The following is a 26,314-nucleotide window of genomic DNA, read 5'->3' as shown; positions in this document are numbered from 1 at the left end:
CGCTTTCTTGGTCACATCATGTGACCATCTTTTTTTTAGCTAAAATGTGTAAGCTTAGCCATAGGTCCTAATAATAAAGCAGATATTGGCTACCAATAGAGCATGGTCCAAAATAGATAGGAATCAACTACAGCTTCAACTTGCAGAAACCATACATTCACACGTGGAAGACCCTGAGTTAGCTACTCAGAACTATAATAATTGGTTAGAAATGGCCCTCAGCCAAGTATCTCCCATAAAAAGGACCAAACAAGGTAGGAAAAAACCCTCAGTACCTTGGTTTTACGAAGCCCTCAGACTAGATAGACAAAACTGTAGGCACCAAAAGAGGAAATGGAGACTCAATTATGAGGTCCACGAAAAGGAAGCACATAAACTAGCTCTAGCCAATTATAAAACTCTTCTGACTGAAGACAAAAAAATATATTTTACGGGTTGATTCAGATAAAAACCCGTCTAGAGCAATATTTCAAGTAATAAATAGTCTCACAAAGCAACCAGAAATGAGGGGATTCTGCAGCAGCCAAACCTTCTGTGACACCATTGCCCAACATTTTAGAAATAAAGTGGATCACATTTATCACCTATTTCATCATACAAAGAATATAACAGCACAAACGGGTATAGGGACCCATGAGAGGCCGACGACTAACAATCATCTTTGGCCTCCTTTGACTAACTTCACCCCTACCACAGTGACACACACCTTGAATTTTATCCAGACTACTAAATCAGGATCTCTTGAAGATCCCTTCCCTCCATCCGTGCTAAAATTTATTCCAGAGAGTGTAACCAGTATACTTAAGAATATCTTCAACTCTATGTTCAGTACAGGGATCTTTCCTGCTCCCTGGAAAAGGGCTTCCAACCTTCCTCTTCTTAAAAAAAACACTCTTGATCCAGAAGATCCGTCAAACTACAGACCTGTTTTCAGACTTCCATTTCAAGCCAAAATAATTGAAACAAATCATGAACAAAAAACTAAATCAATTGATTTTTAGAGAACGATCTATTAGATTCCACACAATTTGGATTTAGATCAGAACATAGCACTGAGACGGCCCTTATTAAAGCAAAGGATGAATTTAAACTCATCCTAGATGAGGCATTTGATACTGTGGATCATTCTACCCTGCTTTCCCGCTTGGAAGACCTAGGCATAAAATATATAGCCTTAGAATTACTTAAATAATTCTCTCAAAAAATAGGGAAAACACAGTGAAACTGGACAATTTTAATTCCAGCACTTTCTTCCTAACTTGCGGGGTGTCACGGGGATCTTCCCTTAATCTCACCCTGTTTAATCTCTATGTAAGAGGCCTTGCCCCCTTGGTTCAGTCCTTTGGTTTCACTCTTACTTCATACACAGACGACACACAGATCATTCTATCTGCAGCTAATGATGCCAGTTACACTAGTCATCAGATTCATAATTGCATGGGAGAGATTGACAGATGGATGAATAAGCAGTATCTAAAGCTTAATTCAGATAAAACTGAAGTGATTCTTCTGCGAAACAATCCTCATTTCTGGTCTGCTGCATGTTGGCCAGTGGAACTGGGCGCCTTACCCCAACCCACCACAAAGGCAAAAAGCCTCCGGGTAATGATTGACGATAAGTTTAACTTTGGTAAGCAAGTCAACTTGGGTCTATCTTCCTCCTATAATACTCTTAGAATCATAAGAAAACTTATTCACTTTCTCCCTAAAAATTCTAAAAAAGACTGTCATATCTTCTTTAATCTTATCTAAAATAGATTATTGTAATGGACTTTATATTAATCTTCAGGCACAATATCTTAAGAAACTTCAGGTATTACAAAATGCTGTCGCTAGATTACTTCTCAGTCTTCCCAAACATCACTCTGTTTCTGAAGCAATCAAAGAACTACATTGGCTAGCTATTAAGAATTGCTTAAAATCTAAGGCACTCTGCCTTACCCTTAAAGCTCTTCATGCCACCGGTCCAGACATCTTGAGGAAAGCCAGTTTGTGGTACGCTCCCAACAGAAATCAGAGATCAAGTGGATCCCACAAAGTTACCACCTTCAAATTCAAGAAAACCAAATGGGGTGAAAGTAGCTTTTTGGCAGAAGCAACCAGGGAATGGAATCTTCTGTCATCACATATAAGATTAGCACCCTCTCTACCGGGCATATTATCAAGGACATGCGATAATTATCGCAAATCGCGCTTAGCGCAATTTACTTTATCGCTGGATTACATCGCCATGTTAGCGACGAATTATCAACGTTTTGCTAACAGGTGATGTAATTCCAGCGATAGAGGCCGATTATCAGGAATAGCGCGTGAAATCCAGCGATGATTTCACAGCGCTAAGGAGAAGCTTGCTGATAGTGGAGTGTGGACCTAACCTGGCAATCCACTTCCCATTATCAGTATGTCTAAGTCAATTTAAAAGCAGGCGTTACATTCCTGCGATAACTGCGGTTAGCGCGGTTATTTTTATCACTTCGTGTGTCAGCTGCATGGCTTGTAAATATCGCGAAGTCATGTTAGCGAGGATCCCCATGTTGTTGTGCTCAGGAACGCCTACTTTGCATGTCATTAGCGATATTGATCGCTGACATGCAAAGTCACAAGGAAACACATGCTAATACTTGTTAGCGTGTCCTTGTGAATAGGGTGATAATAAAATCGCAGCTTTTTCGGCGCTATGTGCCGAAAAAGCGGCGATGTTTCCCTTGATAACATGCCCCTACGTGTTTTTAGAAAGCTTTTGAAGACGTGGCTTCTCACTCTATAGCCCTCTGTCTGCCTCTCTCTGCTTTGCCCATCATCGAGCCATCTCTCAAGGCCTGCCGCCACAGATTGAGGTTTCAAGTCATGGGGATGATATTTGCCATGTCTGTCTTTCGACATGCCATTTTCCACATATTTAAGGATATGGGGGCTTCTGTGAGATGACAATAGAGTGTTTGTCTAAGTCTGATGGGTGAAAATACTGAGGCACTCAGGAGGGCAAGTTTAGATTGGAAGAATGAGGATGAACTCTTAAGGGTGAGAAGTGCAATCTATTGAAAGGAACTGTGGACTATTTACGTCACAGAATTTGTGTTATGGAATATGGATAAGGCCAAGATGTTCTCTCGTGGAAACCATTAGAGCAGCCCCTCAACTAAATACCGGCCACTTACCGATCTTTGCAGGTTTGCTAAAGATGTCGCTAAATTAATTGATCACATCGTTTAAAATTTACAACTATTACAAAAGGTATTACAAATAGATGCAGACTATGTTAGGTTTATGATAAAAGATTCCAATGTGGCTGAGCCCACATTCAAACTATTTGATGTTAAAAAATCTGAATAGTCAGGGGATGCTATTGTGTTCGGGGTTAGGACAGTGACGTAAGAATTCTGTTATTAAATAGGATTTATTAGCTACTGTGTCGGTGGTAAAACAGTTTAGACATGTGGGTTGGAGGATATAGGGTTTGAATAGGTCACAAGCAATCAGTGCATATGTTGGTGTGAGAAGGACTGTGATTGCAGAGATTAAGGTATGTAGCCTAGGGTAAGCAAGTACGTGGACAGGTTTGTGAGTGAGTTAAATGTTTACAATGCAAACAGTAAATACCGAGGGTGTATCTGACTACAATGGAACCAGTAATGGCTCTACTGGGTGCTGGCACAGGCTAAACTCTTAAATATTCTGACTTAATCAGCGTCTCTTTCTCCTCCTCAGACAGCTTTGCTCTGGCTCTATTGCAAGGACTGCGTCCAGGTACAGCATTCTCTCACCAGGTAAGAGGGGGGCTCCAATCAGCACGAGAAGGGGTCACGATGTGACACGGTGCCAAGGGGGGATCTGGATTGGATGTTAAATGCGTGCACTAGTGGGCAGTATTTCTACAGTACTCAGTAGTGTGCACTCATACTTCAGTATACTTGGAGTTCTCCTATCACTAGTCCACTCTCCTGGTCTCCCATCTCACGTCTCAGTAACCACAGGATACCCCACTTAGCTCATGGGGCCCATAGAGAGCCCTCTTAACATCCTTACCACCCTGTAGGTCTCTCCTCAGGGCCTGGCATTGTTATGGTTCACAGCCTTTGGTGCTATTTGTGGTAATGCACCCTCATGACTCCTCCTACCCCATCCTCTGCTTTTAGGGGTTCCCTTAAGACCCTGATACTTTCAGACACCCAGTGTTACAGCCAACATCTCTATGGTTGGCTTTAAATGCCACCTCATCTTGGTTTCCTCCCTTTGCAGCCTGATCACAGCCTGGCACCAATAGGGTTCCTATCAAGAGTCCTAATTTCACAGTCCAGTACTGGCAGTACTGCACAGTGGGTACACCCATGAGTTAATAGGTCCAGCTAAGCAGCTGTGTGTAGCTGGGTGAGTGCCACTGGTTTGTTGGACTTGGCTGTGTTGATGGATTTGAATATCAGCTATTTTACAATCATTATTATGATTGTATCATCAGCATATTATTTTTAGTATCGTTACTGTGATTATTATTACTAATAAGAACACTAGTGCACTTTTTAATTCTATCTGTATAGATAGTAATGCTGTTGTTTTAATAGTAATATTTTACTTAATAATGGTAATATAATTGTGAATATTACTGTTACCACCCTTGCATCATAGATGGGAGTAGAAACCCTCCAAGCCTAGTAAACCCTTGCAATGGTTGTTTTTCAGATATGGGCTGATGCTCACTCTCGCTACCGACCTGCTCCTGTGGACCCTGGCCGTGGTGAATGACTCCATACACGAGGAAATGGCATATTTTTCCAAATCCTCCAATAATCAAGCGCCCCCTGAAGGCAGGTGCTGCTATGCACTCTCTTTTTCGCTTCTGCTTCTCCTAGAGGAGGTGAACCTTGATAATGAAGATATCACCTCTGAGGGCCACAGTCCCCAGAAACAGCTCCTGGGATTAGAGGGATGCGTACTATAAATGCTTACGTCGTGGGTGAGGATAGACGGTATCTACTTGTTTAAATTTAGTATACTTAGCATTACTGCTTTACAGAGTAATGAAGACTTAGGCAGCTGACCGGTTGTTCTGTTCACAATTATGAAAAAGATACACCCCGATGACAGAGACCTCCCAATGGTAAAGTATAGGGAAAAGTGACAAAAGTTAATTTACTAAGAATAAAATGTTAATATTTCTATGTTAAATGTTAATCTAAATTAATGTAACAAATTAGTTTTAAATGTAGAGCAAAACAATAAAAATGTTGCATCACTATTAATTAAAATTTAAAATGTAATAATTTTTAACATATTAAAATAAAATTATTTTTCTGGAGATTCAATTACAAGAAAAAAAATCCCACCTGATGTAAACAAATATTTTATATTACGTTTTAAAATCATTAAAGTGATATGCAGAAATAATTACAAGTAATTTCATTATGTTTGTAATAAGATTAATTTTAAATTAATTTTCTAATTAAAAAAAGATTAACATATTTTAAAATAAAATAATAAACGAACACGTTTTATTTCTAGAGATTTGTAACATTAAATGCCCATATATTTTTAACTGGTTTAAATAATGTTATTTAATTTAACATTGTTTCCTGTGGGGTTGTATTTTAAGACTCTACCTCCATTATTTTCTATGGAAGGGTTTTGTAGTACCAGTGGTTGTCCATGTTTGGCGCTGAACATACTCCAGCTCTGAGTTGGAGTACATTTACTGCTGTTTTAGATCCTTTTTTAGCTGTAGTAAATTTAGAAGTGCAGTTTATGTATAGGAATTGGCTTACTCTTTGTGGGTGGCTGCATGTCCCTCTTTAAATTCCTCCCCAACACTCCTTAACCCCTCCTTACTCCACCCTAAGTATGCCCCTTTTTCCAGCCGCTGCCCCGGTCCCTCCCACATTTACTACTAAGTGAACTTACATGAGGATCTCGCCACAGAAAAAATAGGAAAGGTGGAGATTTACAGTCATGACTCTGTCTCCGCCATGCATCTGGATAGTTTTAGAGTCCAAGGCTCACCTTGCGTGCTGCTTGCCCAGGATCTAGCTCTCATCCCTCTCTGAGATAACACAGAGCGGCGCCTGCCTCAGGCGCTAGGCTTGGCACCTCCAGTTCCCCTCCCCAAGTGGCAGGGACTAAACCTCAGGTTTATTCTATCCTAAAAAGCCCTGACCTCTGCTCCCCTGAACTTTCCACTCCAACTCTCTTTGCTTACACTACAACCTTCAACTGAGTATTCCCAGGCATTTCTTAGCATAACATTCCATCCTCTCTCAGCACAGACACACAGCCAGACACAGTGCTTTCCTACTCAACTGTCCACATGCCACAGAACATGATCAGCACAGCCCCTTCACACTATGGAACATGCACCGCCCCATTGAAGATCCCGGTAAAAATGTATTATGGCACCTTCTAGCGAGAATTGAAAGTGATCCAGAACACCCCCAAACCTCCCTGTTCACATAACACCCTACAATAAATGACAGTCCCATATGCATATTTTGGAAAGTTTTAAACAGTGATCAACACATCAGAATATTACATCACCACGTGCAGTAGCTAGAATAGTCACCTGAAGAACAAGTTCCAGCTGTTAACCAGCTCGGAGGCAATGCCCTGTTTTCTGGAGCCCTCGCTTTTCTTCCATGATTTTTCACAAGACACACAAGAGTCTTTTGACAGATCCAAAATGTTCTCAGAAGGAAAATGGTTCATCTTCATACAACAAAGCTGTAGCAGCGGAAAGACCTCTGGGTAGAGGAGACCAATGGCCACAGACCAAACCACTCTTCCCCAAGAGTACATAACACACTGTCTGCAAGCCATCGGTAATCTGAGTTCTTTCAAGATGTTAATATCACATGATTGAACACATGACCGACCCCAAGCAACCAATCAAAGTCAAGCTGGGACAAAAACTACAAGTGGAGATCATGCCTCCTTCAGAGCTGACAGAACGCAGTGCTAAGGTGTGCCCTTTGAGTGATGGAGCAGGCTTTGCTAGACATGGAGGATATATGTAGGGAGGTCAGTAGGGCACAAATCAATCTGAAGAATTATTATCAGGTGAAGTGCTGTCTAAAAGGGGAAAGACAGCCATATAAAAACTGCCAGGGGCCCACAGCATAGGTGACACAGTATCAGCAGACCATACCTACCTCGATGGATAGACCAGGGCACGTGCTGAGAAATACACGCAGGAAACACTGACGGAGTAGAGGTGGCCTGTCGATAGGATAAACAGGAAATATCTTAGACAAGTCAAAAGGTGATATGACTCTGACCAGGTCAGTCTCACATCAGGCTAATTGTATAGGCCATTAAAAGGCACCACCTTTGAGAAGGGTTCTAATGACACAACATGCCTGTCCTCTGTTCCAGACAGGAGAGGTGCCCTTATGTTAGTAGTGTTGTGGGATCTACCAGGACTAATATCAACATGTTACCATACATTCAAAGAGCCGCTTAACTAACCTTTCTCCTTTCATTCAACAGCTGGAAACAGCAGCAGCTGCAACTGTACAGGGAGGTATTACTGTCATGTCTTCTACCAGGGCTACCTCAATCTCTACCCATTTAACCTGGAATACAATCTGATTGGCTGCTCAATGCTCTACATCATGTGGAAGAATGTTGGAAGGAGGGTGACCCACCACTCCACTCATATTTTGCCCCCATTCAGGCTTCATGGTGTTCTCTTTGGGCCCCTCTTGGGCATCATAGTTCTGATGGTTGGTGCATGTGTCTTCATCATGTACCAGATCCATGCCACATCCTCCACCCTTACACAGCGTGAGTTTGTCTTATACTATGGCTACCACATTGTGTTGCTTCCTGTGATGACCATGTGCTCATTGGCTGGGACAATCATTCACAGCCTGGAAGAGAGGCAGCTGGACCCCCACAAGAACCCTACACGGAGCTTGGACACTATCTTGCTCCTGGGGTCGGCCCTGGGACAGTTTGCAATCTCATATTACTCCATTGTGGCCACAGTGGCCACTAACACTCGGGATCTGAAAAGCAGCTTAAATCTGACCAATTCAGTCATTCTCATTGTCCAGCACATTGGCCAGAACATCTTCATCATCGAGGGGCTGCGCAAGCAACCTCCAGGAGCAGGGACCATCCACCATCAGCTCCACAGAAGGAACTCCGCCCCTGGGCCAGCCTTGATCAACCAGGAAGCCATCCCATCAATCAATGGTCAAGTGTTTGCAGAGGAGAAAGTGAAGGAGGAAGCAAATATCGGTGAAGAGGTTGCGCCAGGAGGGGTCAAGCCAAGGAGGACCTCCATCTCGTCACTCAGAAGGGCCTCCCAAATATACCTGCAGACCTACAGCAACCTGAACTGGAAGCGCAGGGCTGTGAAAGAAATAGCTCTCTTCCTCATCCTGTCTAACATCATAGTAAGTAATAAGCCCTCCCTGTCTGGCTCTTTGGGGGGGGGGTCACAACTATCCTCCCCTATCTGTCTCAACACCCTCAAAATGGCAGATTCCTGTGACGTGTAGATATTTAAATGGTGCCTGGCTGAACCTAGCTAGTGGCTGTGACCTGAGCTGTGCATAATCATTTCCTCCCATGCTTTTGCAAACTGACTGCTGAGGAGTGTGTGAGACAGGGGTGGTGGGACAGTTTTCAGAGTGGGGGCTGTGCCATTAATGTTATGTTTCTGAAGTCATAGGGATTGTGAAAAATCCAAGCATTGCACAAAGTACAAGTGCATCAAGCGAGCCACGCCCATTCAGCAGGAGAGTGAAAAGAGTCTGGTATGTAGTCGGTGGAAAATTTTGGAGCAAATTGATTGTGTAGCAACTCACTGTCATTTACGTACAGCGCACTTTCCATCGAAATGGCCCTTAAATATGCACAAACATCCACGTTTATTGATTTAAAATATATAAAGCACGCAAACGATGTTTATGGAAATCAAGTTTCATCAGATATGTCACTTGTACTTCACCAAGTGAGGTCTCTTGATTTGTTTGAATCCCATCGAACTCTCTGTGTCCATCACACTCCTGAATTACAAACAATGTGCGTCATTTCTGCTTTCTTACCTGCTGAGATATTGTAAAATATTTGAAAAGAGGTCAAATGTCAGGCTAGATCTTCAAATAAATCACTACTTAGACTTCTGGCATGGAGGTTGGTGTTTACTTTCCTTTCTCGGACTGCATAGTGAGAGATGCGTAGAGTAAACTATGCGACCATCTTCCTGGGGTACTGGGAGTTTGACAGGAAAGGTTTACAGATGTCAATTTTTCTCAAACATATAAATGAACTGTACATATTTTGTAAAATAGATCAGCTCAGCAGAGAGGAAATCACACATGACGCACATTTTTTGCAATTCAGAAGTGTGATGAAAACAAAGATTCTCCAACCCCTGTAGATTCAACATGGCATGGGAAGACAAAGGGGTGACTGACACGCATCAAAAGCTTGCTGAAGCTCGTAAGGTGCTCCCACACCGGAGCCTTTTATACTTTCAAACTGTGATCCCCTTCCTCCCTCAGAGCAGAAGTTTTGGTTATTTTTGGCTAGCTATCTGGAGGCTCACAGAAACGCACCTTTATAATGTTATTGTTGTCATCGAGAGCATCTCAGCAGGAGAGATGCCAGTGGTTCGGTATGTACCATAACTGCAATGGTGTTTAAGACCTTTAGTTTAGGGCGTGTATATAATTAAAGCCTCTTAGGCCTTTTGTCTTCTTCAAACTCCATTTTGCCTTAGGGTGGATGAGGTTTTTATTGATGATTGAGCAGAGGTGTAGGGAAATAACTGGAATTAAGTACAGCCTTTAATATTGGCATACTCAACTGAGCTCATTTTGACCATCAAACCAGCAGCCCTGGGTTCTTATTCCGGATTCAGCTCGACCAAAACTGCTCGACATGTGCATAGATATGAGTCTGATCAGAAACGGTCTGGATTGTTCTGCCAACTAACTCTTATGCCTTAAAGGCAGTATTATTATTGAATGTGTTTTCTCCAGATTTGGAAAGTTGCGTAAAGTGAGCTGACAACGCACAGCTGAGTTTGTAAAGTGTGATAAGTTTGTGACCAATAAAGTAAGTCAGAACAGCAATTCTACACCACTCCTATTGCTGTCATTATGTTGGGGGAGAACTTGTAATAAATCCCTATGTGCTGCGGATTCCGCCCCTGCCTCTTAGCCCACTCCTTGTTGGCTTCCTGAGTACATGTTGTGTATAATGCGGCTTCTGCTTGCATGGGATCTGTGTGTGCAATAGTGAAGGGCAGAGACAGGAGTGTGAAGAATTCATCTGACGAATTCATGCTGTAAGAGCTCATCGCTTTGTTCCCATCACCATTTCAGACCTCACCTGTATGATGGATGCTGACCAGTGTCCTCCAATCATAGCCCACATCTTTTATCAATCCGATAGTCAGGCCTGTCGGTGTCATTCATGCTTTGCCTGTAATGATGCACAAGTTCAGATACATTTTGTGTGCCAGACCCCTTTCTCTGAACACTACAAGAAGGATCTTTACTAAGGACTTCAAAAGGTCAGCTTGCCAGATTTCTTGGGTTCCTTTATTCCATGTGCGAGTTGCAGTCTGGTACTTGTAGTCCTGTTTCTAGATTATAAATTGAGTGGAATGCAGATTAAGAGAAGATTGTCCATCCAGGAAATACCAGACATGTGACAAAGGGTTCCTTCCTACAGCCTGGACATGGCCATCAATGAGCACATATGGGCAAGCGGTCTTTGCCTATGTGTTAGAAGGCGACCTCAGAGGGGCCCGGAGGGGCCCTGACTGCCCTGAGACCCACCCTCGAGGTATCGTAGCCGGGCACTGGCGGGAGACTCCTCAGGGGAGGAACCTCGTATCTAGGATCGCACACTCGGCACCACACGACAGATAGACACCACACGAGGAGTTCTTACGAGCAAATCTTTATCAGATTGGAGTAGTAGGATCTTTATGATCAGCACAGCAAATATATACAAGCAGAGCGTGGGCTCTCAAAGTCTTGGAGGGGAGTAGGAGGTAGCGGGACAGTCTTTGGGGATGTGGATCAAATGCAGGAGCGTACCCTTCGCACAGCTCACAATCCTCGAGCTGGGGGATACGGTTGTTGTCGTGGGGTCCGGCGGGACCAAGAGAGTCTGTGGGAGCCGCGAGTCACTCAGCGGGGCTCGGTTACAAGTTCGGCGGTCTTACGATCTTCGAGGAGCCGCGAGTCACTCAGCAAGGCTCAAGCACAAGTTCGGAGGTCTTACGATCTTCAGGGAGCCGCGAGTCACTCAGCAGGGCTCAAGCACAAGTTCGGAGGTCTTACGATCTTCAGGGAGCCGCGAGTCACTCAGCAGGGCTCAAGCACAAGTTCGGAGGTCTTACGATCTTCAGGGAGCCGCGAGTCACTCAGCAGGGCTCAGGTGTTCCAAGGCGAATCTGCCGGACAGTCCCAGAGCACTCCTTGTTATAGGGCGACCCCTCTTTGATGTCCGGAGCCTGTGCAGGCAGGGGTCTTGTCACCTGGGGGTCGCTTGTTGGGGGTTTCCTGCCATTGTCTTTTGATCCGTTCAGGGCCGGGTCGGGAGGAGTCCCAGACACCCAGCAGGCGTGGAGCCAGCCCTCGGGGAGGCCGGCAGGTCGATCGAAACCCACCGTCCCAGGGAAGCGCAGAGGTGTGATAGAAACTGCTCCTCCCTCTCTCACCCCAAGGGGAGCGTGCTGTCCTCCAGCCGGAGTGGCGCCTCTAGGCCAGGGTCGCGCTGGGGCCGGGCGGCCATCTTGTTGCATGAAGTGGGCACGCGGGCCCGGTGTGGCCGAAGGGCAGAAGGCCACGGACGGGGAAGTCCGGGTTGGGTGCGTGCGAGTTCTGGTGGGAAGGATCGGCTAGGCCGTGGGTTTGGGGGCTGGTGTGAGGTGCAGGGGTCAGGTCTAGCTATGTTACGAGGGCCGGGTCTAACACTATGTCTTTACCATAATGGGCCAGAGTACTCAACTCTCACCTGTGCTAGTTCTCCTGGGATACATGAGGGACATCACAGCACTGACATTACTCCCAGAAAAGAGACAGATTGCCGTGCACTGGTGATGGAGTACGTCTTCAACCACGAAAGAATAGTAGGAGAATGGTATACTGAAATAAAAAAAAACTAGAACTATAAAAGGCTGCACTCCCACAAAGGTCCAGACCGAAGGATATGTGGGAATCCTGAGACCCCTAATACTGCTCTGACTTAGATCCCTTAGGGAGAAACAATTCATTCATCATCCATCAAGCTACTGTCATTGTGTCTTGTAGTGCGGGCTATCACTAACAAGTAGCAATCGCGTACGATCCCCGACCAGGAATAAGGCTGTAATTCTCAGCCCGATATGAAAACCGGTCAATTTTAAGTGTTATTCAGAAAAGAATATCACCTGTAGGAACGCTGAGCCTACTATAGAATGTGATAAGAAGTTTAGAGACTCAGCTGCATGTGAACGGCATGTGTTCTTTGTTGAATATCATACTGTGCTAATTATGGCATATTCCCAATCAAAACATCATGAATTCAGAACTATAGGCTTCAGAATGCAAGGAGAAAACTTGGAATGAGTGACCCCCTTACCCATGGATTTCGGAAACTTGAGAGCTCTGGGTTTCCAAATTGCTCCATGTTTGCGAACACTATGTATCCTGTACTAGTTTTCCCGTTTGCGCATCATTATCACCTGGTCTTCCCGCCTACTCGCTTTAACTGATGAAGGGCTACAACTCCTAGGATGATGTGATTTGTTAAATGAAAATGCAGGGCTGGCAACACTGTGTTCAACGTTTATTGATCAATGCTGCCAACACTAACTGCCCTGGAGAATTGTATGGGAGCAGAGCCACCACTCTCTTCATCAAGGCATCTGCACATGTCCAGATCATGGTGTCGGCCTCTGGGTATGTGCCGATGGCACAAAAATTCAGAGTGACCTCCTCAGGAACTTCCTACTCAAGTCACCCCACTTTTCTGTGCAGGAACACATGGATGAGTACTTATGTTTTATTGTTGTGCTACGAAAACCTATATTCTGCATGGTCAGCCATTTGTATAGTGGTACAAAGCTTATGGTGTCTGGGACCTTCTCACTCTGGTTTTTAGCGTTACATCAAAAATCAGAAATTGGGTTTAGTTTATGAGCTGTAATATCAACAGTGTAGTGGCAATTTTTGTTCTCAATAGATGTGCTTTACAAATTCATATGGTAATGTTTTGATTGTATTATGAAGTTAAATGCATTTATGTGCTGTATGGATTGGCTTGCCCATTGCTCCACATGCTGCCATGTTCTTGTTTTGAGTAGAATAAGGAATATTTGTGGAACAATTGGAATTTGAAGGCAGTGTAAGGCTGTTTGGGTGTTACTAGAACATTGTAGGTGGATATTAGGTTCTAAATTTGTGTGTATGTGCTTAGGGGCCAGACCATGTATTGCTTTGTAAACAAGTCTCAATAGCTTGCGTATGGCCCTGTTTTTGGAGTGCACTGTCCTGCTTGGTGGTGGCGTTTTGAAGTAGGGGTGTCTAGGTTGGTCATACAGTATTCGGGTTGCGAAGTTAAGGATCTCGTCTAATGAGTAAATGGTGTTTGCTACGGTTGTAGGATAGTAGTGGTGGAGAAGTAAAGTCTAGCAGTAATTTTGGAGAAGTCATGCACCAGGGCACAAACGAGGAAAAGGGAAGCATTGAGTCCTCAAGCACCCCAACCACAACAGCACAGTTACAGCAGCTTGCGAGGCCAAAACAAGGACAATTTCCCAGTGGGGATGCCGTAGGCGCAGAGGCTGTCATCATTCTATGGACCCAGCATGAAGAGAAGGGAAGCAGCACAAAATATCGACAGGGTCCACTTTGAAAGGTATCATATACCGAAACCAGAGGTTAGCAACTTGATATGTGGACTTCATCCAGAAGAAAAAAAAGCGAGAGCGACCCAAAAACACAGACACAGAGGATAGGCAAAGGTCATTTGCTAACCGCAGCAGTACACCTTCTACCACATGCTTCAGAAGAACTAAAAAGGCACAGACCACTGCTGAAACTGACCACTCTCCCAGAACCCACAAAATACACTAGGCCCCTCTGATGCAAGATGCCCCCAGTGCTTTCGCTCCCTCGTCACAGAAGCCACATCAAAAGCCCCCCTCACAAGCCCCTCCCATCCTCACCTAGAGCAACTAGCTTTGCGTACCCGAGAAGACACCACTGCACCCCCAACACTAGCCTCCCAACTGATATAAGCCCCAGTACTACCACAAGGCACATCCAATGGAGCATGAATAGAAGCCAGTAGAGCCCTGTCACTCCCCCTCCCCAACCACTGCATCCTCTACAATACAACAAGCCAAGCACCTCACAACCACCCCCCTTGAAAAGAAAAGATCATCCATTTCTGCCCACCCACCACCAACTTTGCTGCCATTGCAACTACCAGCCAACGCAAGTTCCTCAAAGTCATCCTCTCAATCTCAATCTCCCGTTCCATGCCCCAACTCCATCACCATGGCTCAAAGAGGTCACCAGCACGAGGGTTTGCACACACCCTCCTACTTCACTCCCTCGCCAGACCAAGTAACAGAAAGGAAGATCCCTACTATTACAGCAGAGGCCTAACTCCATCCTCTGAAGACACAGAGGTAGGGCAGGGTGAAGTAAGCAATGGGATGGGATGCAATTAGAGTTGTAGGGAGAAGGTAGAGGGAGATGAACATCAATCAGCCACTACCAGTGCCCGATGCTCATGGCCTGCCATGTAGTAGGGAACGTGGTACTAAAGCAAGAAGATTTCTACCAGTTTCGAGCAGTTCACAACATTGAGAAAAAGGCTTCCGATGGGTATAAAAGGGGTAGACATAGTATGAGAAAAGCAATGAAATGAGCTGCTTATGAGGGATCAGTCTTGCTGTATCTTCATGCGAGTGGTTGTCAATAGGGTGCAGTGGAGCTACAACCAGGAGTGCTGGTCAGCTGCAACAGGTCCATGGAATGGTGCTGGTGTGCTGCCAATGCTTCTTTACACTTTGAAATGTAAAATTAAATTTCAGAACCCTGACTCTGAAAATAGTCCCATCACCACTGCGGGCGTGCGGTCGTGCTCTCCTGAATTCCAGTTTTGTTGGAATACTCACTTCTTGATGATGGGCAGCCTGAGTCCCGTAAGCGTTTGATGCCGTCATCTACTGGCACCAACAGAAGCATGAATATGGGTCATTCACTCTTCTAATAATAACAACATCCTTCCAATTACCTAGTCGTGGTGTTCAGCAGACCACCCAGTCCTTAGGGAAGGAACCTCCAAAGAGTGATCTGACAACCCTAGATGTAGGAGAGATGCATACTCATGGGCAAAAGTAAGGACCACTAATCTTGACAGTCAACATAGACAACTCTCAAAACTGCCTGAGGAGTGACCACAGACCTTGTGCCAGAAGAGGTGAGACAGGTTACACTTTCTTTGCCCCAACAAGAATCAGATTTTCCTGTGATGTGCATTAACACTAAAAAGATTTCTATAGCTGTTCTAAGTTCAACTGCCTGCTTGGGACCACCAGTGCCGTTCTTTCAAAATTATATGTATAGGTAATTTTGTTTTTAATCAAACAATTTATTGCAAGCATAAGGCCCCCATGTTTAGGCAGCAGGCTTTCCTATGTTTTCATTCTTTTCTGTTTTTGTATCATATGCTTGCAGTAAAAAAATTAAAAATACATAACCACTGCAACAGCTTTCCAAAGCTATATCTACGGGCTTTGCCAATGCTGTCTGTCTCTAGGCGCCAAAAGTCTCCTATAGGCAGGCATTTGTCCAGGGGAAGAGAAGGAAGGCAATATTCTAAGCTTTTGTCAAATAAGGCAATACAACTAACTCATCAGAATCAAAGATGGCAGCTATAGTGTTTACAAAGCGCCCCTAGGTTCGAGACTGTGTGTGTTTTGTTGTACTATCCACATCCGCTTAACTGTGGTTGCATAGCCTATGCTGGCTCTTTGGTTACTTCACTCATTTTCTTCTGACCCTGTGTGTTTATCCATGACTTTTTGACGAGTGACTACTGTGCTTTTCTTTTCACCAGCTCTGGATCATGCCAGCCTTTGGTCTGCACCCTCAGTTTGAAAATGGACTTGAGAAGAAGTTTTATGGAGAACGCACTTGGTTTGCAATCTTAAACTTTGGTTTACCGCTGGCTGTCTTCTACCGCATGCACTCAGTCGGAGGACTCCTGGAGGTCTACCTAACAGCCTGATCCACTCCTGCTTCTCAAAGGCCTCAGCACCCCACAGTCCGTTGCTCCTTTGTGGCTGCAAAATACACCAATACTCTTGTGCTTTCTGAACAGGCCCATGTGCTTCCAGTGCTTGAGGACCAAGAAGCAGGCCTTATGCCCCCTGTGCCTGCCGATCAAGCGTCTCGTCAAGTCCATGCCTCCTGCACAAACATTTAAGATCCTCCCTGAGACTGTTGTGCAAACACCCATCTGCATTATTGTGGATAATTGTTTATTATTTGTAATGTGCCAACAAATGCCTTGGGCTCAGCTCCCAGGCGCAAGAAACATTAAGACATCCATCAAAGAATGAACCAGACCCTGACAATAAAAAGAAAACATTTAATACAGTCCATAATCAAATACAAGGATGCCGCAAGACTAAAAGGAAATCAAATACGCTGCTTTGGTGCATTTAGTAGGTAAAGTAGATCTGGAGCGCTTATACCAAGTCTACTACGTAAAACACCTTCTGGTCCTGGGGCTGATCCTTCTGGGACTCCTCAATAGTCACCAGCTCCACCTGTGCTGGATCATCAGGTACCAACCCATCCTGCACCTGCTGAACAAGCCTGCTACATCCACCCTGGCTCTGCTGAGGAGACACACATAACCCCTTTTCAGCATGTTGATAAGACACCAGATTTCACATGTGCATATCAAAGAATCCTCAGGTTTTGGCAATGAATATGAGAGATTTGGCAACAATTAAAGTGCCCCTAAGACACAAAGAAAGTTTTCCTAGGACCATCCATATTTTCTCAAACCGTTTTAAATGCGCCAAGAAATTAGTACACTTCTGCCTTAAGTTCATCTTTGAAGGTTTGACAACCAGATAGAGATTTTATATACTTTTTAATAAAGTTTTATGTTTTAATTAATTGTACCATTTTGGGGGCTACAAAGTGCCAATCCTTGATCATCCGATTGCTTGAACCCATTTAGTTCCATAAAATTCATAGTTGCCGACAAATCTAAGAGTGAGACAAAGTGACAAGCTCCATGGTATGCTGTTAATTCTGCTATGATTTCATGTTGCCTCTAGACAAAGTCTATCTTCTCATTCTATTGTGTGCCTTGCTGTACCCTCTAATTCTGTACACAACCAAAATGTTATAGTCTCCTTTCGTTAACTGCAAGAGGGATGCCTTATCTCTCTTTACATACCTTCCCTACTGACTTTACTTTCTCTTCTTTAAACAAGTATAATTCCCATCCATTCTTTTGCTATCTGGTCTACACAGTCTTTTTTCCATTCTTTTGCAGCGTATAATCAATGCCCATAAGTTTGCCTGGGAGGATCAGCGATAACAGTACCAGATGGTTGACCAGTGCAGCTGAAAGAGATAAACCACATGAGGTACTTGATATAACAATTTAACACTTCCCTAAGTGGTCCTGCCTCTTCCATTATCATGGACGGGGCCGTAGCATCATCTCCAGGCCAGGTACTCCCCAGCCCACCACACACAGAGCTTAGTATAACGCGTCTTTATTCTTCTGCGTGTAACCGCAAACTCAGCATTCTAAACCTGCATTACTTTAACTCTGCTCCAACGCTTACATCACAGTTTTATAGAGTCCATCAGGAGCCTAGCGGCAGCTCCTCCGTTATGGCAGAGGAGCGCCGCCCCACCTGCTTCCAGCGCAGCAGGCACACACATTCATAAAATGGTAACAAATGACATTTTATTATGTGTGGCAGGGGGCGGGGCTGATTAGTGCAATTGCACTATTACTTCAGTCTCCTGCCAGTGCACTTAGCATATTGGTCGGCTGCCTACAGCCGGGCAATCTGACATGCGCACTTCAGAGTCTGCAATCTCAGGGCTGAGAAACAGCTGAGGAATTGCAGCTGCATGCCCCTAGCCTCAAAACGAGCACTGGTTTAGACTGCTCCAACCAATCCTGGAGCTGCACTGAAGCTCCAGGATTGGTTGGATTTGCGTGGCACAAGTGAGGAAGTCCCTCCCTTTCCACCCCTAGACGCCAAGGAGAGTGCCAGAAGAGAGATATGGCGGCCAGCCCCTGTGGCCAGCAATCACAACATATGTATGTTGAGTGTTTTTTGGGCATTGCTACCCACCATATTTTAATGATGCCGACCGCTTCTACAGAAGCCACAATGGTTCCATCATCACAAACTCACACGACAATACTGGAGCCACCAGCACTGCCTGTTCAATAAGATTGTTCAAATAATAAAGGGGAAACCCACTGCTTTAAAGGAAGCTAGGTAATCTACCTATACAACAACATCAGTAGTTCCCTTAAAATCACTTGCTAGTAAATAACATTACATTAAAATTAGAGCACCAAGGCAAAAACATGTTATATTGTTTGTCATTCTATAACATTATGTAAACCAAAGCTCACAAAGACAATGTGATATAACAATGAAATTTCAATGATTTAGACAAATCAATGTATTACATATAAATATAGAATATTGTTCTAAACAATGTGATACATGTCATATATGACGGCACAGAGCACGTGATCAGTGAACAAGTGGCAAAAGCTCACAAAAACCACACTGACGTGTATGGATTTGTGGCCGTTTTTCCAAATTAAATTATATTAAATACTCTGAACAGTAAAAAAAAAAACATTTTTTCTAGATGTTTTGACTCCCGACAGTGCTCATTTGGGGAGGCACGTCATCAGGACAGGTGATGGCATAGCACCCCTGGCTGCCTGCAGTGGTTAGACTCTCGCTGAAACCTGTGCAGAGCCTGATCACGTTAGAGCAGGTTATTTGTGATGCTTTGTACAGCGCTTAACAATTATTTCTAGCAATTACAATGCATTTTTTACATTCTTAGCCCCCTCATGGTCCCAGACCAATTCTAACAGAGGTACGTAATTACCTGTCCTGATGAAGATCCTGGCCAAATGACCACTCACCGGGTTCAAAGTGTTGACAAAAAACATTTTACATTTATTGCAGAATGACTCTGAGAAGCTAAGGAGAGTGTGCGGTGAAAGTTCCCTCTAGCAGTAGATTGCACCCTCAGGTGCTGCCTAGACAGAGAACCCTGCCAGCCAGATCCAAGAGATGTGGAGCGGCATGCTTGGTCAGGGTATCGCTGTCTTTCATATTACAGATGACAGGGACAGACACAATGTGAATTGAGTTCACAAAAGTGCACTTTGTGCTAGATCCTTTGTGGTGGGATCGGTCTACGTACCTAATTTTACTCCGCTGCCCTTCCTGCCTCAAGTATCCAGAGTCCTTACAGAGTTTGGCACTACTCCGATAATCCTTGGAGGAGGCTGGAACAGGGCACCAGAATCGGTTCTTGACAGGATCAAATTGATCCATGCACAAAATGCCAAAGCAGCGCTGAGGGATGTCCTGGTAGATCACAACTTACTCGATGTATGGAGACTTATGCACCAACTGTATAAAGTATATAATTCCTTTCTTATGCCCATGGAACTCAGTCCAGATTAGGCTATTACCTGAAGCACCACTGGAGGTTTTTATCTGGGACATCGCCCTGTTGCTACTGGAAATTGAATGGGCCAGTAAAGCACTCCTAGAAAACCATGGCATATGACCATCTCCTGAGATAAAATGCCTCCTAAGAAAGCACTGCTGAGGGGGCATATTCGCACTCACCTGGAAGGAAACAAACATTCAGTCGATTCATCACAAGCCAATGGGCAGCTGGTGAGGCTACTACATGGGGCAAATGATGAGAGATGCTGCTGTGTACAATAAAAGAAAAAAGAGGAGCAAGTGTTACTTCAAATCTCTATAAGGGCCCTCACAAATATCTACACTGAGATGGCTAGAGACGAAAAGAGAAAGAAACTAGAGAAGGCTAAAATGATGTCAACTCCTTATTTCATTCAAAAGCAAAATATCTTCTCCACCATCTCAAATGTGGCAATTATGAACATGGGTGGAATGCCGGCATGCTCCTGCTAGCCCAGGTTTGACAGTGAGAAGCGTCCATGGCAATCTCTGCAGTGTGTAATGAGTGGGGGACATTGTTGAGCTTCCCCTGGAAATCTCATACACATGAGACAGTTGTCAGAACAATCTCTACAGTTCTGAGGCACAAGACGCCTTGGACAGTGAAGTAGAATTCTTCTGTGATAATTCTCCTGGAGGTGGAATCTCGAAAGATGGGATTCCGATGCAATTGCTGATCTCCCATACAACGAAGCACCCGGGGGGATGGCTTCCCTGGGGAATTTTACAAATGGAGCAAGGCTGAACTGACCGATACCCTTTACAATTCATTCAAACAGGCAGAACGCGTGGTCTCTTTATCCTTGATCACAAATAAGACAATAATTTCTGTCAGGCAAGGACCCTAGAGGCAGGGTGTAAGGCGGTGCTGATATTAGATCTATCAGCAGGCTCTGAAATGGTATCCCACATTAGGCTCCTCTCCCACCATGAACTGACGGCCTTGCACTGAAATGGATGAAGTCTTTCTTAGAGAATAGAGGAAAGGAGGTATGGACTCCCCCTTTCTCTTCTGGCGACAAAGGACTAACAGTCGGGGTCCCTAAGAGCTAATCCCTCAGTCCCACACTGTTTAATATTTATCTTACTCCGCTGGCATTTCTGGTGGATTCCTTTAGGCCAAAATAATTTTAAATGCTGATGACATGCAGCTCCTAGCCTCCGTTAAAAAAGCAAAGATTGATAACCGGTTGTCCTTTCAACGCCAAGTAAATTCCGTGGTTGGGGCCTGCTTTGTCCTGCTACACATTGCAAAAATGTTTCTGCACTACCTTTCCTTCCTGCCGGGAAAACAGTCATTCACGCTCTCATCACGCCCAGGCTGGGCTATGTAATTGTGATGCAGATTGGGGTGAACAAAATCTCCCTACTTCCACGGATAGAGTAATTTCACAGTTACACGCACATACACTCACCAAACACTAGGGCCCATTTCACTAACATACACTCAAATACTCCACCAGCACTGAACCTGTGGAAGGAAACCTCCTAAACACCCCACATCTACATTGAGGTCGAAAAGACCTAGTTATTGTAATTGTCCTGAGTCATAATCTAAACAATCTATACAACAATAATCAAATAGAGTACTCAATAATTGACAAGAAATAATCACCAACACCGTATTTAAAATTATGATTCTTTATCTAAAATTAGTCAAAGAAATTAATCAGAATAAATCATTTTCTCATAATTACCTATTCTAGCTAAATGTCAGAATGGGTCATCAGGACAAGTCTCTCAGTAGAAGTCTCCCGAGTCACCATCCTCACAGCATCGATCCTCACCAACGCAGGTTTGGGAAGAAATGGCAAAGTGGCCTCCCACCCTCTCTAGGCTAACAATATTTATAATGAAACTTGCAATATTAAAGAAACATTAAATGTTCTACACGTCCGCCGAACCGCTGAGCAGAGCGAGCAGGAAAGGATGTAGCATCGCTACATTTGGAAAATCTCCGCTCAGGAAAAATCACAAAAATAAAAAACAGAACAGGAACTAAAAAATTTATCCTTCAACATCCACATTTGCTCAGTGCTAACACGATGACTTCAGAGTCCATTCAGTTCATTCTTTATGGCTCCTTTGTCCTCCAAGGCTATTCAAACATTTCTTGGTTCTTGGAGACTTGCCCAGCACTGCTACTGTCCTCACGGAAAGTTTTAACCAGGCGAAGACTGTGGTCAGATGATTCAACCATATTCAGCAAGGCCCTCTCATCACAAATCTTTCACTCGAGGCCAGGCTGCAAACGGCGGACATTTTATGCTAGGCCAAAATGGACCATCTTAATTAAAAGAGACAAAAACAACGTTACCACAGCATAGTGATTAAACAGTGTTAACCCCACTAATACCCTTATGTGTATGTAATTATCTAGCTTTTGCAACACAGAAAAGCATTAATTCAAAAGCGTTTCGTGCTTTAAAATAAACAGCACTCAGCAACGTTTATTTAATAAAACATGCACATTTATTAAATAGCAATACGAAAGCATTCCCTCGTGTCAGTTTTCTTCTCATTAGTTCACGTTGATAAGTTTAAACATATACACAAAACAAATAATTAATAATTTAATAATTAGTAATTTTAATTATGACAAATAGACAAACCAGAGCTTAAAAACCCAATAGATTTTCATCAGAAAATCCTGCTCCAGCAATCCGCCCTTTGGTGATTTTATCACCAAATAACCCAAAAAAAAAAATGTAGGGAAATTTAGTCCCATTTTAGGAGAAATTGGAAATGTCTTTTCCTCCTTACACAACACTACACACCAGACACTCTTTCATCATCCCTCTTTGTTTCTAAGTAGACACTCTCCCTTAATTCTTCTAATTCAATTTCTTGTGGTTCTCTTTTCAACCTTTTATTTCTCTTTTCATTATTTCTTTTAATTAATTTCTTTTTCCCTCCCCTGTTTTTACAACACAAACACACCAATCTCAATATCAATAAAGCAACAATTATACAAGTTAAAGGAAACAATATCTTACCTATAATAGTACTACCTATTTTTGCAATAAAACTCTTAACAGCAACTATTTTATTAGCTATTTTAGTCCAAATACTTTCAGCTTCAAGTGGTACTAATTCTTCATGCAAATCAGTAATATTTTTGATATAGACCTTCAGGTCTTTGCTTTCGTCTGGAATGTAAGTGCAACAATGTTGAACTTTCAGCATTCCACAAACTCCACCCTCCTTAGCTAATAGAATATCAAGAGCAAGTCTATTTTGCATAGACATGGCACATACGGCAATTAGTTCCGTATTCACCAAAAGAAACCCTCCAGCGGTATTTGTCGATAAGCGATCCACCACTGTTGACAGTTTCCGAATCCCATAAGCATTTAAAGAAATTCCCACTGCTGGAATTAAAGCTCCAAAAATGTCACCCACTATTTCAAACCAAGTTTCCCTCTTGAAGCGCATTAGTAAATTAATATGTTCTACATCTTCTATTCTATCTATATGAAAGATCTTTGGAAAAACCAGGCCCACATAACACGTGCCATACCAATGGTCAGGCAACTTGTAATAAGCCTTGTTCCCACAAACATAATACACTCCTGGAAAAATTGTATCTTCTCCACCTCTGAAACCCCATCCTGTTGCAATGAAGTATGTATCATGACATTCACTAGTCCCAACAAAATATGTATCATATTGGGATTTCCCTCTTGTAATGCACAGCTTACCCTTCTGTGGTGCATCTAAAGCTAAAGTTGGACTAACCCCATTTCTCAATTCTTTTCCCATCTCAATGTCCCAAATTGTCTCACTCACTTTATATTTCCCTGCCTTTTCATGCATACTCAATCTCCTTTCCTCCACCATGTTTAGGAAAGCTTTCTCCTCTTCTTCCAAACTACAAGTTAAATTATTCTTAAAAATGTAATCTAATGTTAATTCTTCTTTCTCAATAAAAATCTCACCAAAAATGTTAGCTTCTTTAGCTGGATTCAGCTCTTTGTTCATTGGCAAGTGCCCAAAAATACTATCTTTGTTAGACATCTTATAATCTATTTTCCCCAGCAAATAAAAAACACTACTTAATACACTACAAGAAATTCCATACGTAGCTGGTAAATGGTGATAAGTAACACCCTCTGAAACGGATGCAGGTAATTGCATACAAACATAGCAATCCCTAACTTCCATTGTTTTCACATATTCGTATAGCAACTTTGAAAAAACATTACTAGAAAAATCATTAATTGACCTATCTTTATGCATGTAAGTATTACTAATTCTAGTTGGAACTACTTTTTGCGAACTCTTCTCTGCATCTGTCTCATTCTCAGTATGTATTTCAAATGTACCTATTGAAACTCTAAATGTAACTAATAAAGCTAAAACACCCCATAGTAGCATTAATAATCCAGTACAGCAGCAGCACATTTTACACCATCTTCTTAAGAAGGCACATCTACTTTGATTATTCTCTATGTTAGCCATTTTACTATTTTGACCTTGTCTTTTGACTTAGCCTCTACTACTCCACTACTGAAATTTCTCGAACTTTGGATTACTTCAGACAGCTGAATTTCAGACTTTCTCCTTTTCACTTTTCTCCAAGTGATTTCTTCAGTTTACTCAATTTGGATATTCATCACTTTTCACTCCTTCTTCTTTAGCAACATCAAATTGTATCAGATCATCAACAACATCCTGTGCATCCAACTCTTCTCCAATGTCAGTCAGGATAACTTTTAAGATTGCAACAGATTCTTCCTTTTCCTCAACCACTTTTCTCAAGATCCCCTCCGGATTGTCTCGATTCACTGTTTCTTCTTCTCCTTCTTCAGACAGTGCCACATAAGACCATTCCGGTGATCTGTACTTTTGGTTGGGTCTTCTAATTCTCTTTATCTCCTCAGGTTCTCTTGACTCCTTTTGCTCCTTTCTCTTTACTTCGTTTTGACTCGACACTTCATTCACTTGTTCAGCTTTCGATGTATTCCCTCTTATCAGTCTGTATCTCAGCCTCTTTACTCTGTTGTTAGGCCAAAAATCTCCTCTTACGACCTTTTTCGGTCTTGTTTCTGTATTATTTCATTCTCCAATCCAAGTTCTCTTTCTCAGAACTCGACCCTCCAATTTTCCATTCTCACTTTCATCCGATTCGGTTTCAAATGCCTCTTGTTCTTCAGCAGTTTTCTTTCGCTCCACAGTCTTTTTCACCACTATTTGAGACTTCCCTACTTCTGTCCCTCCTCGGGTCTCCGACACGCAATCTTCTTGCTGTCTACTTGTCCCTTCACCTAGCTTGTCAAGAATGTTCCCTACACCTCCTCGGGGGTCTTCCGCAATCTGTCCCTCTCTATCTTCTTCTGACCCTACTTCTTCAGATATAATCTCAAGTGGTTCTTCAATCTCCTCCTCTTCTGATTCAGGAGTAATTTCTGTGGAACTGCTCTTTTCTTTTCTTTTTCCTCCACTGCTTTTTGGAACTTCAGGCTCTCTTTCAGAATCTGATCTCCTTTCTGAGATTCTCAATGGTTCTCTTGAAGCCTTTTCTGCTTCTTTTCCTGAACTTTGATTTTTTCTCACTGGTTCTGGGTCTTCATCATCACTGGAATCTGACTCTTCAAAATACTCTCTACCAGTCCCATCCTTTGGGTTTGGAACTCTCAGAGTATGACTCGCATGCACCCAGTTTTTCACACCAGCACACTTCACTGCAGTTGTCGTAGTTAGAATGACTTGTCTTGGTCTTCCCCACCTTGGAACCAAGCAATTTCTTCTTCTGTGAACTTTAATCCTCACCCAGTCTCCTGGACTCAGGTCATGAGCTTGCTTCTTCTTAAGTGTGGTAGCTTCTTCTCCAATCTGGTGAAACACAGAATGAACTGCGTCAGCCAGGCCTTTACAGTAATCCAAAATCATGTCATCAGTTATTGTCATCAACTTATTGACAGGTACATATGCATGTCGCATTGCACGTCCCATTATGATTTCGTGCGGACTTAAACCAGTAGTTCTATCTGGAGTAGATCTAATAGTCATTAGCACTAGAGGCAAGACATCCGGCCATTTCATACCAGTGGCTAAACACATCTTACCAATCCTGTTCTTGATTGTGCCATTTATCTGCTCAACAACACCAGAAGCCTCTGGTCTGTATGCACAATGTAGCTTCTGCTGTATGCTTAATGCTTCACAAATCAAACTCATGAGTTCATTATAGAAGTGTCCACCTCTATCAGACTCAATCGTTACCGGAAATCCATACCTAGGAATCAACTCTCTTAACAGTAACTTTGCCACTGTTACTCCATCATTTCTCCTAGTCGGATAGGCCTCAACCCATCTTGAAAACAAACAGACTACCACTAGTACATACCTCAGTCTGTTCACTTGGGGCATTTCAATGAAATCAATCTGCATTCTTGTAAAAGGACCTCCTTCTCTACCTATTGTTCCCAGACTCACCACTGTCTTTTTCCCTGTGTTAAATTGCTGGCAAATCAAACATCTTTGACAGATACTTTCTGCAATTGTCCTGAACTTTGCATTGTACCAGGTTTGCTTGAAAGACCTAATCATCGAATCCCTTCCCAAATGTCC

General features: G+C 43.2%; 1 protein-coding gene across 1 annotated transcript in view; it reads left to right on the top strand.

Moving 5' to 3' along the window:
• OTOP3 (otopetrin 3) overlaps nt 1-17,072 on the top strand; it is a 139,853-nt gene extending 122,781 nt beyond the window's left edge. Inside the window, exons 4-7 of the mRNA XM_085614409.1 lie at nt 3,709-3,767; nt 4,678-4,802; nt 7,471-8,384; nt 16,066-17,072. Coding sequence (XP_085470535.1) covers nt 3,709-3,767; nt 4,678-4,802; nt 7,471-8,384; nt 16,066-16,236 — 1,269 coding nt within the window. The 3' untranslated portion in view covers nt 16,237-17,072. The remainder of the gene's footprint in view (nt 1-3,708; nt 3,768-4,677; nt 4,803-7,470; nt 8,385-16,065) is intronic.
• Nucleotides 17,073-26,314: the final 9,242 nt, after the last annotated feature.

Source organism: Triturus cristatus, chromosome 7 (genome assembly GCF_964204655.1).
Source record: "Triturus cristatus chromosome 7, aTriCri1.1, whole genome shotgun sequence".
Taxonomy (NCBI): domain Eukaryota; kingdom Metazoa; phylum Chordata; class Amphibia; order Caudata; family Salamandridae; genus Triturus; species Triturus cristatus.
The sequence above is the reverse complement of the archived record's forward strand: the minus strand, read 5'-3'. Positions and strand labels throughout refer to the sequence as shown.